At 36.6% G+C, this 26,990-nt stretch overlaps 1 protein-coding gene across 2 annotated transcripts in view; it reads left to right on the top strand.

Annotated features, from left to right (window-relative positions):
* LOC142353620 (cytoplasmic dynein 2 intermediate chain 2-like) overlaps window positions 1-26,990 on the top strand; it is a 45,459-nt gene that overhangs the window by 12,845 nt on the left and 5,624 nt on the right. For both annotated transcript variants that reach the window (XM_075405913.1, XM_075405914.1), the window contains exons 6-10: window positions 7,399-7,605; window positions 8,057-8,136; window positions 12,084-12,151; window positions 12,540-12,653; window positions 22,084-22,241. In XM_075405913.1, coding sequence (XP_075262028.1) covers window positions 7,399-7,605; window positions 8,057-8,136; window positions 12,084-12,151; window positions 12,540-12,653; window positions 22,084-22,241 — 627 coding nt within the window. The remainder of the gene's footprint in view (window positions 1-7,398; window positions 7,606-8,056; window positions 8,137-12,083; window positions 12,152-12,539; window positions 12,654-22,083; window positions 22,242-26,990) is intronic.

The raw sequence follows: 26,990 nt of genomic DNA, 5'->3' as shown, positions 1-26,990 counted from the left end.
TTTTGGAATTTTTTTCCGATTTTACATTTTCTTAATGTAGGGTTATATTCGTTGTTGAAATTGAAAGACGCACCGTTCGGCTGATAGTCAGTACATTGTTTCATCAAATTCTTCTGGTCTTGATTCAGATCTTGTCCTATCATTTCTTAATTCGTGCGAAACTTTGTTCCAGTTCTTGCTCTACAGAACTCAAAAATTTTATTTTGTCGAAATAACTCACAATGTCTAATTGAAGCAATTTTAATTTAATGATCTTGAGTTTTGCATCGGGTGGTAAAAATCAAGCTTCAAGTTTTCAAAGTTTACTTGCGTAAATCTAAGTGGAAAAAGTATTTCACTTGTTTTCTTCCAACATAGAGGTAGTTCTTCGGCATTTTCATCTAGTCTACTGAAATTAAATACCGATTAAATGGAAATACCTTTTGACACTTCGAGAATTATGTTGTCTTTCTAATTATTTTTTTTACCTGTTTTAATCTCAGTGGTTGTTGTTGGCTTTTCTTTACGCGCTATGGGTAATCATTGTGACATATTATTTCATAAAAAACTGCATATATAGCCCCCTAGTTGATTTATAACAGCGAAGTCCTCACCGAAGCCAAACACATATAATCCACATTCCCAATCGGTTGTTTTAGAGCAATCCATCCAACTTTTTTGCTTTCTCTATCATATATCGGCGCGACGACTATTTATTCAAACTCTGAAACCTCAAAACAGCTTTTGTCAGTGCTAAGTTTTCCGCTTACGTCGGCACCACTTTTTACATACTCTTTTTAAAAGTCAATTGATCTGATCAAATTTCGAGGCTTTTGTTTTGCGACCCCCATCTGACAACATGCGTGCTATTAATGAATTATGTTGGGATGGGGAATTTATTTAGGACAATTTTGATTGTGTACTATTAAAGTAAAATTAATTTTGATTCGTTTTGTTTCGCTTGTTTTGTTGCTCTAAAAGTTTGAAAATGATTGTGTGTTTGTTTTGCCGGCTTTTCTTCTCGAAATCGATCAAAGTCAATTTGTCCTTGACATCGCCGGCCCCATTTGCAGAATTGCAAAAATGAATAATACTGTTGTAGTAAGTGTTGAATCATCCACCCAGCGGGATAATGAAATAAATTCAAGATAAGGGTAATGGAAATACAAGGGTACAAATCTAATCGAGTGGTTCGTAAAAAAAACGAGTCACCTAAATTAATAAAGGAATTACCAAACGAAATAACCAAAATTGCCAAACGAGAGCCAGGTGGTTAGAGACAAACCTCTAAGCGATAATATCAATGAAAACTTAAGACGAGCGCGATCGATAAGAATTTGCCATATAAAACAATTGTTGGCAATTGGAAAGCGTTATTTTTAATTTAAGCAAGTTAAACGCGAATGTAGTGCAAATTATTGGGGAATAAAAGAAGGTTACACCTATGAAAGAAGGTTACACCTATTTTTCATTGCAGAACCTATGAATTCAAAATTTAGTCAGGAAACAATTTGCTCAACTTTACGACGGGCCTAATACGCTCACCGCTCGGAGTTTTCAATTTGACTGATCGAATGATCCCATCATCTCCGCGAAGAACTTGCGTTACTCTTGCAACAGGCCTTGGGGGGTGAAGTCCTCAAGGATTCATACTAAGTCGCCGACTTCCAGGTTCTTTGAACTTTTGTTCCATTTGGAACGAACTTGTTATCCTGGAAGGTACTCTTGCAGAAATTGATTCCAGAAGTGAGCAGCTATTTGTTGCGACGATGTACGCCAAGCTTTGGAAATGTTCTCTTCGTCTCCAATAAAAACGCCAGAAGGCAAATTGACCGAAGACCTGCCTAGAAGAAAGTGGTTTGGTTTAAGAGGTAAAGGATCATTTATATCACTTGGAACGTTTGTTAGGGGCCTAGAGTTCATATTTGCTTCTATGTCACACATAACTGTGCATAATATTTCATCGGTAAGCGTTCGTGACCCGATGAACATATAGAGAGACAGTTTAAAAATCTGCCCTAATCGCTCCCAAATTCCGCCGAAATGCGGGGCAACTGGAGGGTTGGTTAAACTTCCATAGGATTTCACTTTTCATAATGTGCAATTTTGCCGCAAATGATTTTGACGCTTTTAGGTCGGCAATGCTGGACTGGAGGCTTTTGTTCGAACCGACAAATGATTTTCCGCAGTCTGAAATAAATTTGTTGGGTTTTCTTCTTCGGCTGACAAAACGTCTGATGCAAATAATTGTGAGTCAGTGCTAAAGTCATTTGAGACTTTGAGATGGACTGCTCTGACATGTAGACATATAAATATTACTACGTAACGACTAAACAGCTTACCATTGTTCTTAACAGGAAACTGTCCAATAAAATCAAGTCCAGTTGTTTTGTAGACAAATTGATTGTTTTTAGGCAATCTTTCCTGAGGCAAATCTGCCATTTTAGGATTGCTAACGTCTTGGATCATTCGGCGACATGGAAGACAATGTCTGGTTAGTTTTACTACCGCTCGACACAGAAGTATCCAGTAATACTCCATTAGAATATTCCTAGTTTGTTCGGGACCACAATGACAGTTAAGTTCGTGTGTATGTTGTATCAACAATTTGGTGGCAATATTATTGCCGTCAAATATCAGCGGGTAACGAGAAGTCATCAAAAGACTTGCGAAAGACAAACCGCCTCTCACTCTAAGTAGGTTGTTTTTGTCTAAGAACGGGGATAGATGTTTTAGTCTGCTAGAGCTGGACATATCGTCACCTTTTTTCAGAGCAAAGAATTCTGCTTTGAGATCTTGTTTCCGGGTTGTTTGATTGATATGAAGATACGCTTTAGTGTAGTGGCCTAACTGAATTTCTTTACTACGCTTCTTGCACTTATCGGCGAAGAAGAAACAAAAGGCGATTACCCACATTAGTCTGTTCCAACTGCTGAATCTCTTCAAATCGACAGCAGTTTCTGTTACAGATACTATGGAAGGAAAAGATACTATCTTCACATACTGCGATTGCAGAATCTCTTGTTTGGGCCAGTCTGATCTATGTTTACTCAAACACGATGGTCCTGAAATCCAGCGAGATTCCGATGTCATTTGGTAAACACTATAACCTCGGGTTCCGTCATCTGCTGAGTTAGCTGCCGATGGAATGTACCTCCAATCAAAAGTAGCTGAGACATCCATAATTTTGGTCAGGCGATTAGCAATGAAAATTCTGTGGCGCATTTTAGGTGTTCGCAATCAGTGGAGAACAGTTGTGCTGTCAGACCAAAATATGGTTTCGGCGAGATCTATATCTTGTTCTTCCTTAACAAATTATGAAAGTTAAGCACCTTATACAGCTGCTTGCAATTCCAAATTTGGAATAGTCATCTTCTGAGGGGCTACTCGAGCTTTTCCTATAACGAATCTAAGGGCAATTGACTGCTCGAAGTACTCAACCTTGATATGACAGACGGCTGACAGAGCAAATTCGGAAGCATCAGTAAATGTATGAAGTTGAACTGACCGGACAGGTTTGTCCAGAAGGTAGTTTCTGGGGATTTGTAGGTCCTTGAAGTTGGGGATTTCTTCCCTTAAACTGACAAAATCGGGAAAGTTTTGAGCGAGAAGTGGCTTATCCCATTTCGGTCCTTGATTCCAAGCAGCCTGTAAAACTTTCCGAAGTCGAATGGTTAAAGGAGCAATAAATCCAAGTGGATCAAATAGGGACGCTACAAATCTCAGTAGCTTTCTCTGAGTTATGTCCTCATTTAGTTTGATTTTTCGGAAAAGCTTAGTTTCGATCATGTAAGCAATCAGTTATTGTGTTCCATGGTAACCCAAGTACTTTTTGATTTTGAGGCTGAACTTTTGATGGGTCCAATCTTATGCCAGGTTCTACAGTTTCGAGGAACTCAGAACTGTCAGAATTCCATTTGGTAAGGTTGAAACCTCCTCTTGATACGGTTGCTCTCATTTCACGTAGTATCCTTTGTGCCTTTTTTTATTGAGTTAGTAGCAACATAGAGGTCGTCCATGTAGACCTTGCGTTAATGTATTTGATGACACCTGGAAACTGTTCACAATTGTCACGAGCTGTTTTTCTCTGTGCAAATGATGCAATGCAAGGCGAGTCCGTAGCGCCAAAAATATGGCTGGTGTACTCATATGTATCAACGCGACCTTCATTAATCCAGAGAAAACGCCAAGTTTTCGATCTTCAGGAGTTACTTAGACCTGCATGAACATCTGTTCAATGTCTGTGGATAATGCAATGTTGTCCTCTTTGAATCGCCGAATAACGCCGGTGAGGTTACCAAGCAGATCTCGTCCATTCAGTAAGTTCGAGTTCAAGGACTGACCGTGAAAAACACGTGGGGAAACGACTAAGCAGGAGGGAGTCCTTGGGATGAAAAAAACCCAAAAGAACCGAAAAGCAAGCGGGGAGTTGGGGAAACGGTCAACCAGAAGGGGGACCTAGGGGTGGGTAAAACCCCAGAAGAACAGAAAAAGAAGGCGGGGATTAGGGAAACGACCAACCTTAAGGGGATCCTCGGGGTGGGTAAAACCCCAGAAGAACCGGAAAGAAGGCGCCGGGGGGCGGGTTGGGGAAACGACTAACCAGGAGGGAGTCCTTGGGATGAAGATAAACCCCAAAAGAACCGAAAAGCAGTTGGGGGTTGGGGAAATGAGCAACCGGAAAGGGAACCTCGGGTTGGGTAAAACCCCAGAAGAACCGAAAAGCAAGCGGGTGGGGGGGGGGGGGTGGGTTGGAAAAACAGCCAACCAGAAGGGGGACCTCGGGGTGGGTAAAACCTCAGAAGAACCAAATGCGAATTGGGGGTTGGGGAAAAACCAACCAGAAGGGAGTCCTCGGGGTGGATAAAACACCAGGAGAACTGATAAGCAAAGGGGGGGGGGTTGTGGAAACGGCCAACCAGAAGGGGGTCCTCGGGTTGGGCAAAACCCTAGAAGATCCAAAAAGCAAGCGGGGGGGTTGGAAAAACGACCAACCAGAAGGGAGTCCTCGGGGTGGGTAAAACCTCAGGAGAACCAAATGCGAATTGGGGGTTGGGGAAAAACCAACCAGAAGGGAGTCCTCGGGGTGGATAAAACACCAGGAGAACTGATAAGCAAGCGGGGGGTTGTGGAAACGGCTAACCAGAAGGGGGTCCTCGGGGTGGGCAAAACCCCAGAAGATCCAAAAAGCAAGTGGGGGAAGGGGAACGGCCAACCAGTAATGGACCTCGGGGTTGGTAAAACCCCAGAAGAACCGAAAAGCAAGCGGGGGGGTTGGAAAAACGACCAACCAGAAGGGAGTCCTCGGGGTGGGTAAAACCTCAGGAGAACCAAATGCGAATTGGGGGTTGGGGAAAAACCAACCAGAAGGGAGTCCTCGGGGTGGATAAAACACCAGGAGAACTGATAAGCAAGCGGGGGGTTGTGGAAACGGCTAACCAGAAGGGGGTCCTCGGGGTGGGCAAAACCCCAGAAGATCCAAAAAGCAAGTGGGGGAAGGGGAACGGCCAACCAGTAATGGGCCTCGGGGTGGGTAAAACCCCAGGAGAACCAAAATGCGAATGGGGGGGTTGGGGAAACGACCAACCAGAAGGGAGTCCTCGGGGTGGGTAAAACCTCAGGAGAACCAAAATGCGAATTGGGGGTTGGGGAAATCAACAACCAGAAGAATGTCCTCGGGATGGGTAAAACCCCAGAAGAACCGGAAAGAAGGCGCGGGGGCGGGTTGGGGAAACGACTAAGCAGGAGCGAGTCCTTGGGATGAAAAAAACCCAAAAGAACCGAAAAGCAAGCGGGGGGTTGGGGAAACGGTCAACCAGAAGGGGGACCTAGGGGTGGGTAAAACCCCAGAAGAACAGAAAAAGAAGGCGGGGATTAGGGAAACGACCAATCTTAAGGGGATCCTCGGGGTGGGTAAAACCCCAGAAGTACCGGAAAGAAGGCGGGGGTTGGGGAAACGACCAACCAGAAGGGAGTCCTTGGGGGTGGGTAAAACCCCAGAAGATCCGTAAAAGAAGGCGGCGGTTTGGGGAAACGACCAACCAAAAGTGGGTCTCTGGGTTGGGTAAAACCCCAGAAGATCCAAAAAGCAAGCGGGGGGTGTGGGGAAACGACTAAACAGAAGGGAGTCCTCGGGGTGGGTAAAACCCCAAGAGAACCAAAATGCGAATTGGGGGTTGTTGAAACGACCAACCAGAAGGGGTCCTCGGGGGGGGGGTGGATAAAACCCCAGAAGAACCGGAAAGAAGGCAGGGGGGTTGGGGAAACGACCAACCAGAAGGGAGTCCTTGTGGTGGGTAAAAGCCCAGAAGAACAGAAAAAGAAGGCGGGGGTTAGGGAAACGACCAACCAAAAGTGGGTCTCTGGGGTGGGTAAAACCCCAGAAGAACCGAAAAGCAATTAGCAAAGTTAAATATCGATAAAATGTTGAATGTTGATATCTTTATCTTTGTCTTTTTAAGTCTTTTTGCGTAGTTACCCCACCATAGTCTGTTATTAAACAATTCTAATTTCTGATCTTTGGATATTCTGAAATATTGAAAAAGTCATGGTGCACATCGGTTTAGCTCATTGCAGAATGTTTTTTTTAAAACAATACTCAATTTCAGATGTGGTTTCGAAGCTGATGGGTTGGGTGCTAAAAATATTAATGAATTATGTTGTATTTAGGACAATTTTGATTGCGTACTATTAACGTAAAATTAATTTTGAATCGTTTTGTTTCGCTTGTTTTGTTGCTATAAAAGGTTTTGAGAAGTCGACTACTTCCGTCAAGTTTTGAAAATGATTGTGTTTTTGTTTTGCCGGCTTTTCTTGTCGAAATCGATCGACAGTCAACTTGTCCTTGGCACGTGCTATCTCTGAGTTTACCAGTTTGCTGTCTTCTTTTTAAATCATTAAATTGTTCATTTGTTGAAAATTCAAACCGCTTTTCTTTGAACATTGGCAAACTGCTTATCAACTGATTTTGCGAAGTTATGATATTATTGTATTCCGCTTTGGAGTTGTTTTTTGGCCATCCGTGTGATAATTTATCCACCGTACTTAAATGATTTAACTAAATAGTTATACTCTGTTAATTTTATGCGGGTGCCCAAGGTGAAATGAAAAGTCAATGAGGTGCATCTGAAATAACCATAATTTTTAGCTAAATTTGTCTGCTTTATGAAATTGATCAAATTGTAATTTATAATTACGAATCGAAATTGAGAAAAAATTTTGTTCCTACCCAATTTACTTTCCAACCTTTTTTGGCTGTCCGCTGTTTGATACGCATGGAACTGACTGAAGGAGGTGTTTTTTTTCAAGAATTGATTGTATTTTTCTATTAATCCTCCCGCAAAAAGTGGTTGCCTTTGGCATTATTCATGCTAGTGAATTCTGATGTTATGCGTCATTTGATTTGCATGTTCATTTCAGGGCTGTATCACCACAACTTCTTTCCACCCCTCCAACCCAGCTCTGCTGGCTGCGGCATCCTTCAACGGGGAGGTCTTCATATATGACTTGAGTCGGGAGGAAGCAAGCCAGCTGATTGTTAATGTGGCCTCTCTTCACACAGAACCCATTTCCACTGTGTGTTGGGTCACGGATCCAGAGTCAAATGCACTACACCCACCATATATGGTATGGTTGGCAGTCGAATGCCGCTTTTCCAAGACACCAAATTTAATTTATACAGATGATTTTTTTAAATCACTGTATCATAATTCTAGTTTTCTTTGTATATCAATGATGTTTTCAACGTCCCTTTATATTTAATTGTTTCCATCTTCTTTTTTCCGTCAATTTTTTCATCTCTACTCAATTTATAAAAATGGAATTAAATTGCCTATCTGTAACGGTAGAGCCCTATAGTGGCACCTACTTTTGTCAACTTTAGTGCCAGCTTATAAATCAGCTTTCCTTTTAGTAGTTGTAGTTCTAGCATTAACTTCATTTTTGCCACGACTTAAAGAACTCTCGTGGCATAGTTCAATTTTTCTAACTTCCTGCCTCTTCATAAACCAAAAAGCTCTTTTAATGTTCTAATCACTTGAATCGTATTTGATTTAATTAAATTTTGCCTGCTGTTTAGCTGGTGACCTCTGGACAAGATGGGAAGGTTCTGCTGTCATCTCTGAACGAATTGAGCAAACAGCTGACACTTGTCTCCGGGTATGCCACTCTTTCTTTGCTTCTTATTACCAATAGCTAATATTGCCCTTCCTCCTGTCAACTTCTGAAAACTATCAGTATCTTCATTTTAAAGATTTGAATAAGATTCGAGTAATGTTAGTTTCAATTGCTTGAGGGAGGCAATGGCTGGCGTAAAATTGTCTCGGAGTAGTATTATAATCTTTATGCTACGTTTTGAGTCATTAGAGTTTAAACATGAAAATTTAGTTATGACATTGAGCTGAAGTTCATGGTAATCAAACATATGAACTAAAGAAATATGCAGGAAACTGGGACAAAATTTGTGGAGATTTTATTTGTCTTTAGACATTTGGCTTCAAACTTTTATCAATCTATGATTAATTTGTGTCCCTGATTTTTCGAGCAGTCAAGTAGTGACTTTGTTAATAGAAAAGGCGAAACTACGAATATGCAAATTTGATTTTTTTTTATCGCGCTCTTTGCAATATGCGTCAATTTTGTGCTCTGATGACTTGTGACGTAGACGAAAGACAGTATCTGTTTTTGTTCTGAATATTTTCCTTCGGTAGTAAAGTGGTCTTGTAAAGAAACGGCATCTGATAAAACTCAGTCATTAATTCCTTATGCGTTGAGAGCTCTGGTTGTGTTGGAGCAAATGCTGTCTGATATCAGTGGAAGCCTGTATCATTCAATATGAATTTGATTCTCTGTATTTTCCACTTTTTGTGATCGGATTGTGTTACGCACTGACTTTTAGTGTCTTTCTCGTGGTGTTATTGTGAAAAATTAACTTGAATAATTGGCATTTTACAAGGACTTATTTAGATGTTTCGCAGTGCGATTTTTATCAGATATATTTTGAATAAAGTTAGCTAGTAATAGCCTTTTATTGAGCGGTTCGAATGCGTGATATATCATTTAATTTTCCTTGTATTCTCAAAGATTTAATCTGTCGCGATTAGCTCTACTTAATCCTGATTTAACTTGGTATTTTATAAAGACTTTCCAGTTCAATCTTTTATTGTTTCGCCAAGAATTAATCGATAATTATTAATAAGAAGTTTCCAAGTTCTATCAAGTTTTAGAGGTATTGATCAACTGATTGTCAGGCTGGTTCTCCGGTGTTCTGGTGATCGTGGGTTCCACAGGGCTGTATCTTGAGTTGTATTGGTCCTTCGTAAATATTTACTGATCTACAAGTTGGGCAATTTCCGGCTTTTGTACGTCTCTTGATGTTTGTTAAGTACATATACAATTTCCGTATTAGCACCTACTTTATCAGAATAATTACTTCACCAAGTACATAATCTCTCATGAAGTTATTTACCAATTATGCGAATTCATCGTCAGGGAACTCAAAAAGCTAAATATTGAGGCTTATAGGCACTTAATATGTGTATCAGTAAACTGTCAATCTGCTGTTGTTTTTAATAAACATAAACAAATTAGGGGTTAGAGGCCTAGATGGAAATACTAGCTATATATCGCCTTGAGATCTATCTGAATATGAACTAATTTATAGCGTTTATATAAGGATATTTAAAGGAAAATCATCACGTAACTATGAGGGACGAAATAGGGGCGTGACAGATTGTTTCTGAATGGTTTTCTCAATCCATTCATAGTCTTTGCTTGGTGTAGGTTTTATTTGTATTGATGCATTGGTTTAGCCAATGAACATTCTTTGAGTTGTAAGCCAGGAATCGCCCTGTTATGCTTTTTTTACTTCGTCTATTAAAAATTGGTTTCACGTTACCTCATTTTCCCGCTTTTTCGAAATTTTGCATGAAATGTTTGACTGCTCTATTTTGGTGTGTTTCTGTGCTCATTCTGCTCAAAGTGTTATTAAGCAGCAGTTGCTCAGCAAGGCAATCTGAAATGAGGAGAATCTGGTTTAAAAACAATCAGAAATACAAACGGGTTAATTCCATGAAGCCTAATTTTAGATGCAGCTACTTTGTTCTTATAATTTTGTTTTTATGAGTGTAAGTGACCATCTCTAATGCTTGTTGGTATTGCTTCTGGCCCCTGTATCCTTTCATTAGGGAACTGGAGTAATTCTACATACGAAATGAAAAAAGTTAGCACTTGAAAAATATTTTACCAAAACCAATTTTTTTTATTACAATTGTGACTTTTTTCATTTAATTGGGGTTGAAGTGATCAACGGCCGCTATTCTCCAATGAGTTGTGCCCAAGTATGAGATTCAGAAACTGTTGTGGAGACATATACGCATGATCTCCTTGCGCCTAACAAGTCTCTAAGAGTGTAATTCACCAAAACAATTTGTGAAGGGCGTTCCTTAATCTTGAAAACGTGACCCCCTCAGTCACCCCCTCCCCCGCTATAACCCATCAAAACTCCCAATGTCCACCCTCCTCGGCCTGCCTATTTGAGCGCTCCTGTCATCTGGCCTTCGAAACCCTAACCCCAATCGCTTCACCTCCCCCCCCCCCCCCCCCCCCCACACACACACACACACTCCAGTCACCCACCTAATGCTGGCATCACTGAGCCCTAGCTGGCTACTACTGAAGCGAACCCTCATCAATTGTTTGAGAGCAATTCGCCCGAATTTATTCGGTAATGTATAAAATATAAGCTGTTATGAGCATTCAATTGTTCTTGAACAAATTTATTGTAGTAGTGTTTGCCATTTTAGTGTTGGAAGAGGAGTACCCCGAATTTTAGCCCTCAACCTCATTCCACCCATAACCCCCCCCCCGACATCTACCCATGACTTGAATATACGCTCAACGCCCACCCCCACATCACTTAAGCTAAAGCAAGCATCTCTAAGCCGCAGCTATCGAGTGAGCCGACAGCTCGCCAGTTGCTTGAGAGGAATTCACCCGACGGTAGTGGGCTATGTCTATCTTTATGTTTATGTTGCATGTCTTTCTAGGTCTGGATAATTGCTTAGTTTGTAGCAATTATATTAGTCCTCTGGGTTTTTACGACTCGAAGAGGAGTATTGAGATTCTAAAGGTTTTTTTTTAGCAGAAAGCAAGTTTGTTCATGACTTGATCTTTGACTTCTTTCTGTTCGAGCTGTTACCTCCGTTTTTGATTGTTGACTTCTGTTTTCGATCATTGGACTTTAACAGTAGCCTCGTTTGTAATGTATAGTTATTAGGAACTGCTGGTAATGTTCAAGGTGAAGAGGTCATTTTTAGATTTTTTGTTCCTATATAAGTCACCCCTAAATATCTAAACTACACCGCACAAACCAAACCACCCCTTACCACCTATCTACCCCCACCCCAACACCTACCTACCCCCCCCCTACCGCCCCCGCGACCCTCCCTTCCCATTTTACCCCAGCACTACCCATCTCCCCAACCTATCTACCCTCCCACCTACACCTACCCCCCAAACTACCCCCTCCCTCCACCTAACTACCTCCCCCCCCCCCCAACTACCCAGCACTACCCACCTCCCCAACCTATCTACCAACCCACCCCACGTAGCTCCCCCCGCGCACCTAAAAATTTGTCGGCATTTTTAAAACACTTTAATATGGTTTATTGGGCTACTTTTGTTTTTTTTCTCTTGTCTATTTTGATGTTCTGATTTCGGTAAGGTTAGGTTAGAGATTATAATGCACGACGATTCGAGTCGTTTCCGGTATTCTACCGGCTATGTTTTTATACAATTTGACTTTTCATCTGATCCATTTGACTTTTCGTCCTTAAAAACGGAATAAACGGGTAGCGGTCGGAGGGCATTAAGTGACGGAGCAACTCTTTTAGAGGCTTACGCCTTACTATTCTCTGAGAATGCGATGCAACAAAACTGTTTTGAGGAGACGATTTCATGGTGTGAAAAGCGGTTCTTAATCCCCCCCCCCCCCCCCCCCCCCGAAGAGTCATATATACTCGGGGAAATACGTCATAATTTTCTTTTTCTTTGTCGGCGAGAAGTCCTGTCGGCCAATTCCTATTACCGTTTATTTTGTGGTTTAGACAAGTGCTGCTCTCAGAGAGCATAACTACAAAGACGAGAAGTGCAACTTCGGATTCTGTTCTCGGAGGTAAGTTTTGAACAAAAGTTCAGTTCAAAAGTTAGATTTTTAATCTTTTCGAACATATTTTCTGCCTAGTTGTCATTTTGTTTCATAACTCTGAGTGTTAAATTTTTGCCATTATTGCATGTTAATACAATTTGGAATAGAGAAATGAAATATATTCCTACTCCACATACAATCAATTTAGCGTGTAATTGAAGCAGCGTGTGATTGTTGACATCCCTCAATTTTTGCTTGCAGCATTTTTTTAATGTGTATTACCTGCAGCCTTATTTTAATGTGTATAAGTGGCATGAAAAAGTTCTTGATAACTGAAGATTAAATTTTAACTATAACAATTACTAAACCAACTTTAATTGCTGCATTGTTCATGCTTATGTTATATGTTATGCAGTATCGGTGTTGTGTACATTCGTCCTTGATCAGACGTCGTTCGTATTGGGTTCCGAGACAGGCGGTGTGTTCAAGTGCTCCTTCAATCACTCACCCTACAGCCGAATTGTCCATAGTAAGATTCAGTGCTCAAAAAATTTTTGTTATCGCTGTTGCCTAATAATTTCAGATTCTTCAGCAAATCTCTTCGTTTGAGATTTCAGAATAAGTTTGATTCTTGAGCGATTGGTCTTGTCGGAAATACACAATGATATAAAAAATATGTGTTCAACTTGATTTGTGGTCTTCAAGCATAACTTGTACTTAGTAAGCATGATTTTCGCAATGCATGTTTTTGAGGAGAATTTTCCGTATCAACACGATTTCCGTATTTTGAATTTTACATAGAAAAAAAAAGCAACTGAAACTCAGTATCTTGTAATTTGAATTTCATCTTAAAACAATTTCGGGAACCAAAATTTGAGCAGATGAGCCCGTAGAATGTCAAAAAAATGGACGAACTGGTGAACCAGAAGCTGAAGGTTCCAGAAACCCCACTGCAACGCATGACGGTGAGTGTTGTAAAGAAAAGTAGGAAAAGTAGCAGTTTGTACAAAAAGAAGATGACAAGGACGGGATAGGTGAGTGGTTACTGTCGCTGTCGAGGTAAAATGGAAGCAGGAGGTCGGTGTTCGATACCTGTTTTTGCACCCTTCAAAGAAAATTTTATCTAGGCGGCAGCCCCTGAGTTTCATTGCCCCGCCTGTTGTTGTTCTGACGATGGTAGGTTTAAGTTTAAGAAATCATCTTGCAGGTAAAACACATTTTAAGAAGTTACTTTTTCAAGAAGCTGTTTACTTCCAAGGAGAAGAGTGGGTGGCACCAGAATAGCAACAAGGCGACTCGGTAATGTGCGATCGCACATAAGGTTCCGACCCCGCTCATCCACAATTTTGGCTTGATTGTCTACCAAATGAGGAACATAGAAAAACCCAAAAATTCAAGTATTTTAAAAAAAATTGGTCTATGAACGAAAAGAAAGTCTCCAAAGCAAATAACTGTGGTGGAGTAAAAATGGCGCATTAAATTGTTGAGATGTGCAAATATTAAGAAAGCGAGTCAAGACGAACAGCAAAATCAAACAACAGCAACAACAAAAACTAATTACATCAAAAACTTCATGTACGTTTTAAAAAACAAAACTTCATAACAAAGTCAAAAAACCGTCAGATAAAACTGATATTTAAAAAAACATATAATTCAACAGAAAAGGAGTAGTCAATAAAAAGGCTGGGTAACAATTAGACAATAAAGAACAAAAACAGTAAAGTTGAAAATTCGCTTTTTTTAAAACAATTAATTTTGAAATAATGAAAACCATTAGAAATCAAATAAAATATCCCATCGGTATACGATTACAAATGCTTCCATAAAAGGAATTAGGAGCTGCCGGTATTCAATTTTTTACACGGTTACAAAAAGAACATATAGACAACAAACAAAAAATCAAATAAAACTTGGCAGAAAACGGTTTCGAAACCGTAAAGCCATACTATGGCCATCAAAATGTGTTCAATTGCACTTTCTGCAACCACCGATAATGTTTTATGTGACCTCTCATTAATGAAGCAAGGTAACAAGTAGACAAGAATGGAAAACAAAATGCAAAAATAAGTAACACTTTAAATTTTTTTCGAAAGGAAATATTTCCAAAGATATGAACGCCATTAATTACAGAATAAAAAAATTAATTAGGTTCGTAAGTTCCAAAGGACGCCCATGAGAATTGAAATTATCCAGAATATGTCGTAAATCTTCAAAAACAACGTCAAATATGACAAAAATCAAAAATTAATTTACTTCGTGTCGAAGCCAGTAAAGTAAATGATTTTTCAAAAACATTAGATTGTGTGACACTAATCCCCTTTTGAAACCTTCCTTTGACAACAATATTATCATTATTGGCCTGTAATTAACGAGACTAGATAACAACCGGACAATGAAAGGAACAAAATTGCAAAGTTAAAAAGTGTTTTTTTTTAATTTGGAAAACAATTGTTTTTAGAGTCTTGAGAGCTATCAGGTATCTACTAAAATCAGAATATGGTCTCATCTATTCTTCCAAGAAAAGGCAATGAAACCGGGTCATGGTATAGTAAATTTTCATGCGACTAAAAAGAGAAAGTAAAAACGGCAGTTAAAGACAAATTAAAAAAATCTATTAAATTCTTCGAGAAAGTAATGTCGAAGCCGTTAAAATCATTATCTATATCTTCAAGCTTTTTAATAATATCAATTGTGCCTAATTTTGAGAGCCAATAATGCGATATATGAACTGTCAATAACGTGATAATGTGACAAAACTAGAAAACGTGAAAAATGGGCAAATACCTAAAAATTAAGAAATTTTGAAATCTAGTTGTATGAAAGCCAGTAGCCATAACTTAAGGCGTAAAACCGCAATTATGATTGAATTTGATTTCAATAGAAAGAAGAAGCATTCTTTCATGGCGGACAATAAGCTACAAGTTGACCAAAGAAAGAGAAAAATAGAGGCAAAAGTTCAATAAGTCATTATTTATTTGAAAATTAAATACTTTTAAAAGTCAAAACGATCATAAGTTTTCAAGTAATCAACTATATACAATAATGTGGAGCTAATTAGGAACCTAATTGGAACTGTCATTAGTGAACTTTTTTTGAAATGTTCTGTTTTTTAATTATTGTAAAAGAGATCGAATTACATCAAAAACTTCATGTACGTTTTAAAAAACAAAACTTCATAACAAAGTCAAAAAACCGTCAGATAAAACTGATATTTAAAAAAACTTGTATTTCAACAGAAAAGATAAAGGAGTAGTCAATAAAAAGGCTGGGTAACAATTAGACAATAAAGAACAAAAACAGTAAAGTTGAAAATTCGCTTTTTTTAAAACAATTAATTTTGAAATAATGAAAACCATTAGAAATCAAATAAAATATCCCATCGGTATACGATTACAAATGCTTCCATAAAAGGAATTAGGAGCTGCCGGTATTCAATTTTTTACACGGTTACAAAAAGAACATATAGACAACAAACAAAAAATCAAATAAAACTTGGCAGAAAACGGTTTCGAAACCGTAAAGCCATACTATGGCCATCAAAATGTGTTCAATTGCACTTTCTGCAACCACCGATAATGTTTTATGTGACCTCTCATTAATGAAGCAAGGTAACAAGTAGACAAGAATGGAAAACAAAATGCAAAAATAAGTAACACTTTAAATTTTTTTCGAAAGGAAATATTTCCAAAGACATGAACGCCATTAATTACAGAATAAAAAAATTAATTAGGTTCGTAAGTTCCAAAGGACGCCCATGAGAATTGAAATTATCCAGAATATGTCGTAAATCTTCAAAAACAACGTCAAATATGACAAAAATCAAAAATTAATTTACTTTTTTTTCGTGTCGAAGCCAGTAAAGTAAATGATTTTTCAAAAACATTAGATTGTGTGACACTAATCCCCTTTTGAAACCTTCCTTTGACAACAATAATATCATAATTGGCCTGTAATTAACGAGACTAGATAACAACCGGACAATGAAAGGAACAAAATTGCAAAGTTAAAAAGTGTTTTTTTTTTAATTTGGAAAACAATTGTTTTGAGTCTTGAGAGCTATCAGCTATCTACTAAAATCAGAATATGGTCTCATCTATTCTTCCATGAAAAGGCAATGAAACCCGGTCATGGTATAGTAAATTTTCATGCGACTAAAAAGAGAAAGTAAAAACGGCAGTTAAAGACAAATTAAAAAAATCTATTAAATTCTTCGAGAAAGTAATGTCGAAGCCGTTAAAATCATTATCTATATCTTCAAGCTTTTTAATAATATCAATTGTGCCTAATTTTGAGAGCCAATAATGCGATATATGAACTGTCAATAACGTGATAATGTGACAAAACTAGAAAACGTGAAAAATGGGCAAATACCTAAAAATTAAGAAATTTTGAAATCTAGTTGTATCAAAGCCAGTAGCCATAACTTAAGGCGTAAAACCGCAATTATGATTGAATTTGATTTCAATAGAAAGAAGAAGCATTCTTTCATGGCGGACAATAAGCTACAAGTTGACCAAAGAAAGAGAAAAATAGAGGCAAAAGTTCAATAAGTCATTATTTATTTGAAAATTAAATACTTTTAAAAGTCAAAACGATCATAAGTTTTCAAGTAATCAACTATATACAATAATGTGGAGCTAATTAGGAACCTAATTGGAACTGTCATTAGTGAACTTTTTTTGAAATGTTCTGTTATTTAATTATTGTAAAAGAGATCGAATTTTTTAATCAAAAAGACCGGCTCATGGTATAGTAAATTTTCATGCGACTAAAAAGAGAAAGTAAAAACGGCAGTTAAAGACAAATTAAAAAAATCTATTAAATTCTTCGAGAAAGTAATGTCGAAGCCGTTAAAATCATTATCTATATCTTCAAGCTTTTTAATAATATCAATTGTGCCTAATTTTGAGAGCCAATAATGCGATATATGAACTGTCAATAACGTGATAATGTGACAAAACTAGAAAACGTGAAAAATGGGCAAATACCTAAAAATTAAGAAATTTTGAAATCTAGTTGTATCAAAGCCAGTAGCCATAACTTAAGGCGTAAAACCCCAATTATGATTGAATTTGATTTCAATAGAAAGAAGAAGCATTCTTTCATGGCGGACAATAAGCTACAAGTTGACCAAAGAAAGAGAAAAATAGAGGCAAAAGTTCAATAAGTCATTATTTATTTGAAAATTAAATACTTTTAAAAGTCAAAACGATCATAAGTTTTCAAGTAATCAACTATATACAATAATGTGGAGCTAATTAGGAACCTAATTGGAACTGTCATTAGTGAACTTTTTTTGAAATGTTCTGTTATTTAATTATTGTAAAAGAGATCGAATTTTTTAATCAAAAAGACCGGCTCATGGTATAGTAAATTTTCATGCGACTAAAAAGAGAAAGTAAAAACGGCAGTTAAAGACAAATTAAAAAAATCTATTAAATTCTTCGAGAAAGTAATGTCGAAGCCGTTAAAATCATTATCTATATCTTCAAGCTTTTTAATAATATCAATTGTGCCTAATTTTGAGAGCCAATAATGCGATATATGAACTGTCAATAACGTGATAATGTGACAAAACTAGAAAACGTGAAAAATGGGCAAATACCTAAAAATTAAGAAATTTTGAAATCTAGTTGTATGAAAGCCAGTAGCCATAACTTAAGGCGTAAAACCGCAATTATGATTGAATTTGATTTCAATAGAAAGAAGAAGCATTCTTTCATGGCGGACAATAAGCTACAAGTTGACCAAAGAAAGAGAAAAATAGAGGCAAAAGTTCAATAAGTCATTATTTATTTGAAAATTAAATACTTTTAAAAGTCAAAACGATCATAAGTTTTCAAGTAATCAACTATATACAATAATGTGGAGCTAATTAGGAACCTAATTGGAACTGTCATTAGTGAACTTTTTTTGAAATGTTCTGTTTTTTAATTATTGTAAAAGAGATCGAATTACATCAAAAACTTCATGTACGTTTTAAAAAACAAAACTTCATAACAAAGTCAAAAAACCGTCAGATAAAACTGATATTTAAAAAAACTTGTATTTCAACAGAAAAGATAAAGGAGTAGTCAATAAAAAGGCTGGGTAACAATTAGACAATAAAGAACAAAAACAGTAAAGTTGAAAATTCGCTTTTTTTAAAACAATTAATTTTGAAATAATGAAAACCATTAGAAATTTCTAGTTTTATTCAATAATTCCGGAAAAAGTTAATAAAATCTCGCCGGAATTCACACTATTTTCTCAAACTTTAAACCTCGATAACTCACTGTAAAAAACGAAAATTAAAAAAATCTTTTTAATTCCATATTCTACGCTGGACAAGCTTTCTAATGATACCAGTCTCAACTCTCTACGGTGAATATATCGATCGGCCAAAATTGACTGAACAAAGAAAACCCGTTTGAGTATATAGTTCCTTCCCCCTCAAGAGGGGTCGGAACAACTAGATAGTACAAATTTGAATCTAATTAGGTATTAATTAGATTTTCTAGCATCTGATACAATTTATAAATTGTTTCCAGAACATAGAAGCAACAATATAAAGGTTAATTACAACATTAATTTGTCGTCACTGTCCTGTAAGAACAAAACACAGTCTTGACTTGTCAAGTGGTGTCTTGAAGTTGAAAACTTTATTAAGTTACAATAATTCAATTGTATTCCTATGTAAAATTTTATCATGTCCAGTAGTCCTGAATTATTGTTATCACGAAGCTGATGTGCATAATTTCTGCACTCTTTTTTAATAGCCGCACAGCGATAGCTGGGGCTATTATCGGCCTTCTCTTGGTTTTTTATAGCTGCTAAGCTGTAAGCTTAGCGGAGCTATATTGCGGTGCTCTTGGTTTTTTACAATTCAAAGAATTTGAATTGTATTGGGGCGCTGTCTTTTTTTTCAAGATCTGTTCACACATTTTCATGATTTTTGAAGTCAAATTGGAGTGGTGATTTTGGTCACGCCGAAACAGGAAGTGGAGCGAAAAAGCGAGTGGTTTTAGGGCGTGAATTTTTTTCGCTCTAATTTTAAAGTAGTGTGAGAAAACGGTGTTTGAACAAAAATTTGCTTTCTCGCTAGTGGTTCGTTGTTCACATGCGGCAATTTCACTTTGGTTTTTAGTATTTTTCGATTTTTTGATCGGATTTTTTTTCTAAATGGTTTTCCCAATCCATTCATAATTCATTTCAGGTCTAGTTTTTTGTTTAGTCAATGAAAATTCTTTGAATTGTACGTGAGGACTTGTCCTGCTATGTTTTTTTTTTGTTTAGTCGTCTGACGCTCTTTTTCGATTTACATTTGTTCACACAGCAAAGCTGAAAAAGTCAAAACTTTTTGAATGACTTCTTCTCACTAACGGCGTTTGCGCGCGTGACGTCATTTCCCACTCTCTTTAACAAAATTTCTTTGCGTGATTAGATTTTGATCACAAGCTACTTACCTCACTCAATTAAATGACTTTTGCACTTTGAAACTTAATTTTTATTTGAAATTGTTCAAGGTCAAGGGAACTCATATGTGCAATAAAGGTCCCTAATAAAAAGCTTCTGTGGGACGAATTTCAACAAGCTCTATTAATTTATCGCTGAATGTTTTTTACCTAGCTTTTTTGAGCGGCGTCAATTTTTATTCAATTTAGATCTGTCTCTGTTTCTATCTCTATTATATGGCACAAGATCTCTTCTTTCGCAACTATTCCGGCAATCTGCCGGCTATGTTTTTATTTCGTCATCGCGATTATTGTTACGACCATATGACGTCACAACCACTTGAAATCTGCTTTTTGTTCATACGTTCATGCAATTTCAACTGAAATGCGTGCGTGACGTCATTTTGCGCTCTTAGTGGAGCGAGGTTTTTTCTTCATTTGCGTGATTAATTTTTTTCACACTTGACTTACCTCACTCACAAAAATGACTTCCTCACTTTGAAATTGACTTTATTCACTTTTATTCAAACAGATAAGGTCAAATGAGCATGTGCCACTCTAAATGAAGATTATTAGAGAGCAGTTAATAGAGGCAGCAAAAACTTATACAGATTTTTAATCAGATTGTAACATATCAGCAATAACGAAAAGACCAATTTTTTGGTCTGTCTTTTTTACTGTTTTTTTGAGACTGCAGATCTACGAAGCTATTGCGGCTATTTTCTGGCAATCTGCCAGCTATTTTCTTTATTAATGGCCGCACAGCGATAGCTGTGGCTATTATTGGGCTATTTTCTGGCAATCTGCAAGCTCTTTTATTTTAATAGGAGTCCGTGGCTTGTTGGTACCATAGTGTAATAGTGTAAAAATGGAGAACATCGTGTTGAGAAAATGGTTTCATACTTTGAAGTTTTCTCAGCTACCGTGTGCTGTTCCGTTTTGCGAAACGTCGTTCTTTTGACGTAGTTAATAACAGTAAAATGAGTGTTGATCTTAATACTGCCCTTTACTGAAGTTGATTAAATAAGCAATTCTTATAAAGCATCGAAATGACTGGAGGTGAAAACTTTTTTACAATTCAATGAGTAATGGAGAAGTCCTTTTCTTTAATCAATTTTGTTGGAGTGATTTTTGAAGCGGGAAATGAAACGCGTGAAAAAATTTTGAGTGATTTTGGTGTTGGACAAAAGTGAAGAGCGGAGCGAAAAAAGAGTGGTTTTTGTGCATACCGCTGTTTTTGAGAGAGCGAGAAATTGATGTGTGAAAAAATTTTCTCCAAGCGAGCGAAAATTTTTTCTTCACGTGCGGCTTTTAAAAGGAGGTTTTTTTTGCAACTCTCGATGGTTATGAAGTTCGATTATGATATTGTATTAGTTTCAGGCTTGTTTTGATAGGAATTGAAGGTTTCAAGTAGTTAATTTGAGGTTTCTGATCAATTTTGCTGATTTTTAGATGAAATTTAATATTTTTGACAGTTTTTTTGTTTAAATGCTTTAAGTGGGATTTGAATAGACGCTTGTTACTTAAGGAATATTCAAAGACCAATTGACTAAGGTTTCATTGGTATCAATCATTTTTTTCTTAGGGAAATTGACAGAAAAATTTTAAACCATTTTTCTTATGTTTTATTGCAGTTTTTTTGTTATCTTTGACAGGTTTCTTAGCTTATTATGACTTGCCCAATGTTTTGTGAGCTTTTCATTGCTCTAATTGCAAAGTAACTTTATTTGGCTTTATGTTTCCTTGTACTTTTAAAAAACTCATTAAGTTTTTCTAGTTTTTTTGTTCAATTTGTTTTTGAATGCCGTTTCTATTCTTCTTTAAATTTTTATGGCATTTGTGGAGGCTCAGAGTTCACAATAGTTGTTCTAGTTGTTTAGTCATAATTATGGGCAATTTTCTCCTTCGAGTCGTTTCGGGAATTCTTCTGGCTGTGTTTTTTTAAGATCTGTTCACACATTTTCTATTTTTGAAGTCAAATTGGAGTAGTGATTTTGGTCACTCCGAAACAGGAAGTGGAGCGAAAAAGCTAGTGGTTTTTTGTTCACATGCGGCAATTTCACTTTGATTTTTACTGTTTCGATTTTCTGGATTTGATTTTTTTTTTCTAAATGTTTTTCCCAATCCATTCATAGTTCATTCTAGTCCTAGTTGTTTGTTTCAACCAAATTTCCATTTCTCGCTGGTTATTTTGTCCACATGCGGGATTTTGAGATTGATTTTCTGTTTTTTTTTTTTCATTTCTGATCTGATTTTTTTAAGAAGTGGTTTTCTCAATTCTCTCATAGTCCGTTCTAGGTCTAGTTTTTTTGTTTAGTCAATGAAAATTCTTTGAATTGTACGTCAGGACTTGTCCTGCTATGTTTTTTTTATTTTTTTCGCAATTGCGAGAAAGGACACCAAACATGCCGCCAAATCTTTCCAATAGTTACTTGTGTTGTATGAGCTATATATCTGAAATGTAGGCAATTGTATTAGCCATATGTTAGCCCGTCTCTTATTTATTTAAACGCTGCTTGTGTTCAGGTATAACCCAACAGGATGTGCAGTTCAGTTCTGCAGCGCAGTTGTCCTTGGAAAGTCACCTGGGTCCAGTCACCTCAATTGCCGCTTGTCCCTTCCACTGGAAAATTGTACTCACTGCTTCTGCCGATTCCACTTTGCGCATCTACAATGTTTTACAGGTTGCTCCCTTCATTTCATCAATTTGGTGAATTGAAAACCACCAATACAACACTTGAAATTTGATGATACTGCCTTGTTTGAACACAAAAGAGGTCCATCTGTTCAAGGAGTAACCCTGGTAAAGCGTATTAGGAGAGTTCGGTGCAATCATGATAAGTTGATAGCAATTCTTCAGTCACTGCGTCTTGCTCGGTCAGCTTCTCCTAGCTCCCAAAAGCTAAAATGTGTGGTAATTTCAGGGTTTCCAGGAGATTCTAGCGGAGTTTGACTGTCGATAGAGATTCGTTTATTATTAGCCGCACAGCGATAGCTGGGGCTATTATTGGCCTTCTCTTGGTTTTTACAATTCAAAGAATTTGAATTGTATTGGGGCGCTGTCTTTTTAAGATCTGTTCACACATTTTCATATGTGGTCAAATTGGAGTAGTGATTTTGGTTACGCCGAAACAGGAAATGGAGCGAAAAAGCGAGTAGTTTTGTGGCGTGATATTTCTTGCTCTAATTTTAAAGTAGAGTGAGAAAACGGTGCTTGAACGAAAATTTGCCTTCTCGATAGTGGTTTTTTGTTCACATGCGGCAATTTCACTTTGATTTTTACTGTTTTTTCGATTTTTTCTAAATGGTTTTCCCAATCCATTCATAGTTCTTTCTAGGCCTACTTTTTGATCTGAACCAAATTTCCATTTCTGGCTAGTGGTTTTTTGTTCACATGCGGCATTTTGGCATTGATTTTCTGTTTTTTAAAAATTTTTTTTGATCTGATTTTTTTAGAAATGGTATTCCCAATTTACTCATGGTCCGTTCTAGGTCTAGTTTTTTGTTTAGTCAATGAAAATTTTTTGAATTGTACGTCAGGACTTGTCATGTTATATTTTTTTTTATTTCGTCGTCATGATTTGTTACGACCATATGACGTCATAACCACTACCACTGATTGATTCGATGAAAGTTTTAAACTGCAGGCTATTTTTGCGCTCCTATTTTCTACAAAACAAAGTATTTGGATTGTATTGGTGTGTTGTATTCTGAAGATCCGTCACAATTTTTCCAGCTTTTGCACATCAGTTTGAAGTCGAAATAGAGGGTTGATTGTATTCACGCTAAAGGGAGGGAAAAGTCCATTAAGTTTCGGGCGTGATTTTTTTTAAACTACCTTTAAAGTGGAGTGAGAATTTGGTATTTAAATCAAATTTCGGTTTTTGAGAGGGAATTTTTCACGTACGTCAATTTGTCTACTTTTTCCACTATTTTTCATCGTGAGTGCGTTTTAATACAATACATATGTGTTCTAATTGTGCGATTTTGCAATTACTTGAATGTACCATCAGGCAGATATAGCTTGTTATCTTTAAGACACATTTTGTTGTCTTGCAATGTTAGTGAATATTCGATTTTTGCCGCGTTTCATAATATTTCTGTTGTCTTTTCTCCGAGTATCTTTGACGATGGTTGCTTATGAAGCATGAATTAACGTGAATAATGCGTTGAGTTAACAACTTCTGATTTTCATTGCCTGAGCACGACTTTTTCTCTAAAATTGTCTATGAATTTTTGAATTTTTGATTTTCGCTACTTGCTGTGCTGTTTGTTTCATCATTTAATCTCAGTGAGCACAGGTCTCTTAAGGTCTTTTTGGTAATATTTTAATTTTTTTAGTTGTTTCTATTCAATGCTAATGCTTTCTACAACTTAGACAATAATTTTTTAAAGAATTTTTATCGAAATTTGCTGGTTTTTGCTGGTTTTCATTGGGCACTCTATTCTGTTGACTTTTCTCTTAGGCACATTAATGACAACTCTCTTGGTTGCTAAAGAGTATTAACTTAATCTAAATAGTTGTTTTAGGTCCTAGCCATTCATTTCTGTGTTTTTTTTTGTATTCCTTTTCAAAGGACTTTTTGTCCTTTGCCCGTTGTTTGCTTCAAGTTCGCTCAAGAATAGACCTGACGTTGCAAAAAAATATCTCCCTTTTTTGTCATTTGTTCTGATGTTTTATTGCCACTGATTGATTCGATGTAGGGTTTCAACTGCAGGCTATTATTGCGCTCGTATTTTTTACAAAACAAAGATTTTGATTGTATTGGTGTGTTGTCTTTTTGAAGATCTGTCACACTTTTTCCAGCTTTTTCACGTCAGTTAGAAGTCGAATTAGAGTGGTGATTGTATTCACGCTAAATGGAGGGAAAACTCGAGTAAGTTTTGGCGTGATTTTTTTCAAGCTATCTTCAAGGTTGAGTGAGAATTTGGTATTAAAACCAAATTTCGGTTTTTGATAGGGAATTTTTCACGTACGTCAATGTGTCTCATTTTTCCAGTGTTTTTCGTCGTGAGTGCTTTTTAATACGATACATATGTGTATTAATTGTGCGATTTTGCAATTGCTTGAATTTATCAACAAGCAGCTAAAGCTTGTTATCTTTTAGACACATTTTGTGGTCATGCAATATTAGTGAATAATCGATTTTTGCCTCGTTTTATATTATTTCTGCTGTCTTATCTCCTAGTATCATTAACGATGGTTGCTTATGAGGCATGAATTAACTTAAATAATGCTTTGAGTTAACAACTTCTCATTTTCATGACCTGAGCACTACTTTTTCTCTAAAATTGTCAATGAATTTTTGATTTTCGCTACTTGCTGTGCTTTTTTTTCATCATTTAATCTGAGTGTGCACAGGCCTCGTAAAGTGTTATTTGGTGTTATTTTAATTTTTATAATTGTTTCTGTTCATTGCTTTTGCTTTTTTTAACTTCGACAATAATTTTTTCAGAAATTTTTATCGAAGTTTTGAGTTTTGCTGGTTTTTATTGGGCACTCTGTTGACTTTTCTCTTAGGCCCAATAATGACTACTCTCATGGTTGCTAAAGAGTATTCACTTAATCTAAATAGTTGTTTTAGGCCCTAGCCGTTCATTTCCGTGATTTTCTAATATTCGTTTTCAAAGGAGTTTCGCGTGGTGTTCACAATTTTTTTCGAGAAGTTAAAATTTGTTCTTTAGTCTTGCATGTTTGTGCTGTCTTTCTTGTGGTATAATCTTTTTGTCTCAGAAAGATCCTCCAGTGCTTTCTCGTGTGGCATACTTTTGATTGACTTGCTACGTCCAAATGTTAGCTAACATTTTAGCTAACATTAAGTCTTGCCTTCAAGCCTTGTTGTATTTTGAAGGCTATCTAAGGATGAGTATAGTCAATATATTTATAAATTGACGTCAATATTAGTGATTCTCGTGTGTTTAGTTTTTTTGCATCTTTGTGCATATAGGGTCTTTGTGCAATTTCTTTTTTTTGATGTTGATGTAAAAACTAAAAATATTATTTGTCAGGTCATTAGTTAATTCAATTCTTTCGATAGTAATTTAGGATTGGTACTGCTATGTTTTTAAGATGCTTTTTGAGATGTTTTTAGGGTTGGTTCTGCTATGTTTTTTAAAATACTTACGTTTTTTAAGATGCTTTGTAAGACTTTTAGCTTTCGAAACGGGATGAACTTTCGCTCGGCTGGCATTAAATTGCAATAGAGGGCCTCAACTGACCTTTGTAATCTTTTAGGTGCCTAATGTACTGAAGTTGCAGGGAACGTCTAAAGTCATGGTGGAAAGAGTCACTTTTTGAAGTTTTGACCAAATATTTTGCTGTTTTTTTTTGTCAAACTGATCTACAATTGGTAATGCAAACTTAATTACAAAAACTTTTTTTTTTGCTATTTTTTGCTATTTTTTTTGCTATTTTCCAATTTTTGGAAAATTTTTTCCATTTTATTTTTGTAATTGCTTGCTTCTGTTTTTTATCAAGCATTGATTGTCTTGGGTTCACAATTTTTTCGCCCTGCTATCTGAAATTGTTTATTGAAAACCACGATATTCAGCACAATTATCCTTTAAGTTTCTAAATTGGGATTGTCGTGATTCTTTTACTCTTATTTTGAGAAACTAAGTTTGTGTTTTGATTCGTAATGTTCGTTTGTTCTGCTGATTAGATAATGTATTATTCGCTTTTCTATCGATTCTTTGGATTGCTTTTCAGGACTTGTCCCTCTTGGCTTTTTTTACTTCGTCGAATAAAAGTTTGTTGTGATGTTTTTTAGAAATGGTTTTCCTAATTCACTCATAGTCCGTTATAGGTCTAGTTTTTTTGTAGTCAATAAAAATTCTTTGAACTGTACTTCGGGACTTGTCCTGCAATTTTTTTAAATTCGCTTTACCTTTTGATCACGTTTTTCGTTTTACATAAGTGACGATTTCCACGTTTGACTTCTGACTTACCTCACTCACTGTTTCATCTGATTGGATTTTAATCTCTTTCACGCATTGAATAACGCAATGTAGTTAATACGGTCAAAATCGAAAGAGCAAAATCAAAAGAAACAGGATAAGCATATAAAGCGCGGTCATTAAGTCATAGTGCATTAGGTTATCGAAGTTCTTTAATGCGATTGCTAGCTGGCATTAGTATTATGCTTAATAGCTTTAAGTTTAAAAGCTGAATTAAGTGTAATTTTAGAATCTAAGCGAATATGCAGAATTTGAACACCGAATCAAAAAAATTTTTACACTTGGAAAAATTCTGTCAATTTCCATCTCTTATTTTTTCTTTTTCTGTTTCAACCCCAATGTGCGTCAAGTGGGTCAACGGCGGCTATTTGCCGGCAATTTACCGGCTATGTTTGGTGAACTGAATTTCTGTATTTTGGAAATTCTTTTTCATTCAGTATTTCTGATTTCAGTGAAGTTATGTTGGAGTTTAGAGT

The sequence above is a fragment of the Convolutriloba macropyga genome, chromosome 14, assembly GCF_964194025.1.
Source record: "Convolutriloba macropyga chromosome 14, txConMacr16.3, whole genome shotgun sequence".
NCBI lineage: Eukaryota > Metazoa > Xenacoelomorpha > Acoela > Convolutidae > Convolutriloba > Convolutriloba macropyga.
The sequence above is the reverse complement of the archived record's forward strand: the minus strand, read 5'-3'. Positions and strand labels throughout refer to the sequence as shown.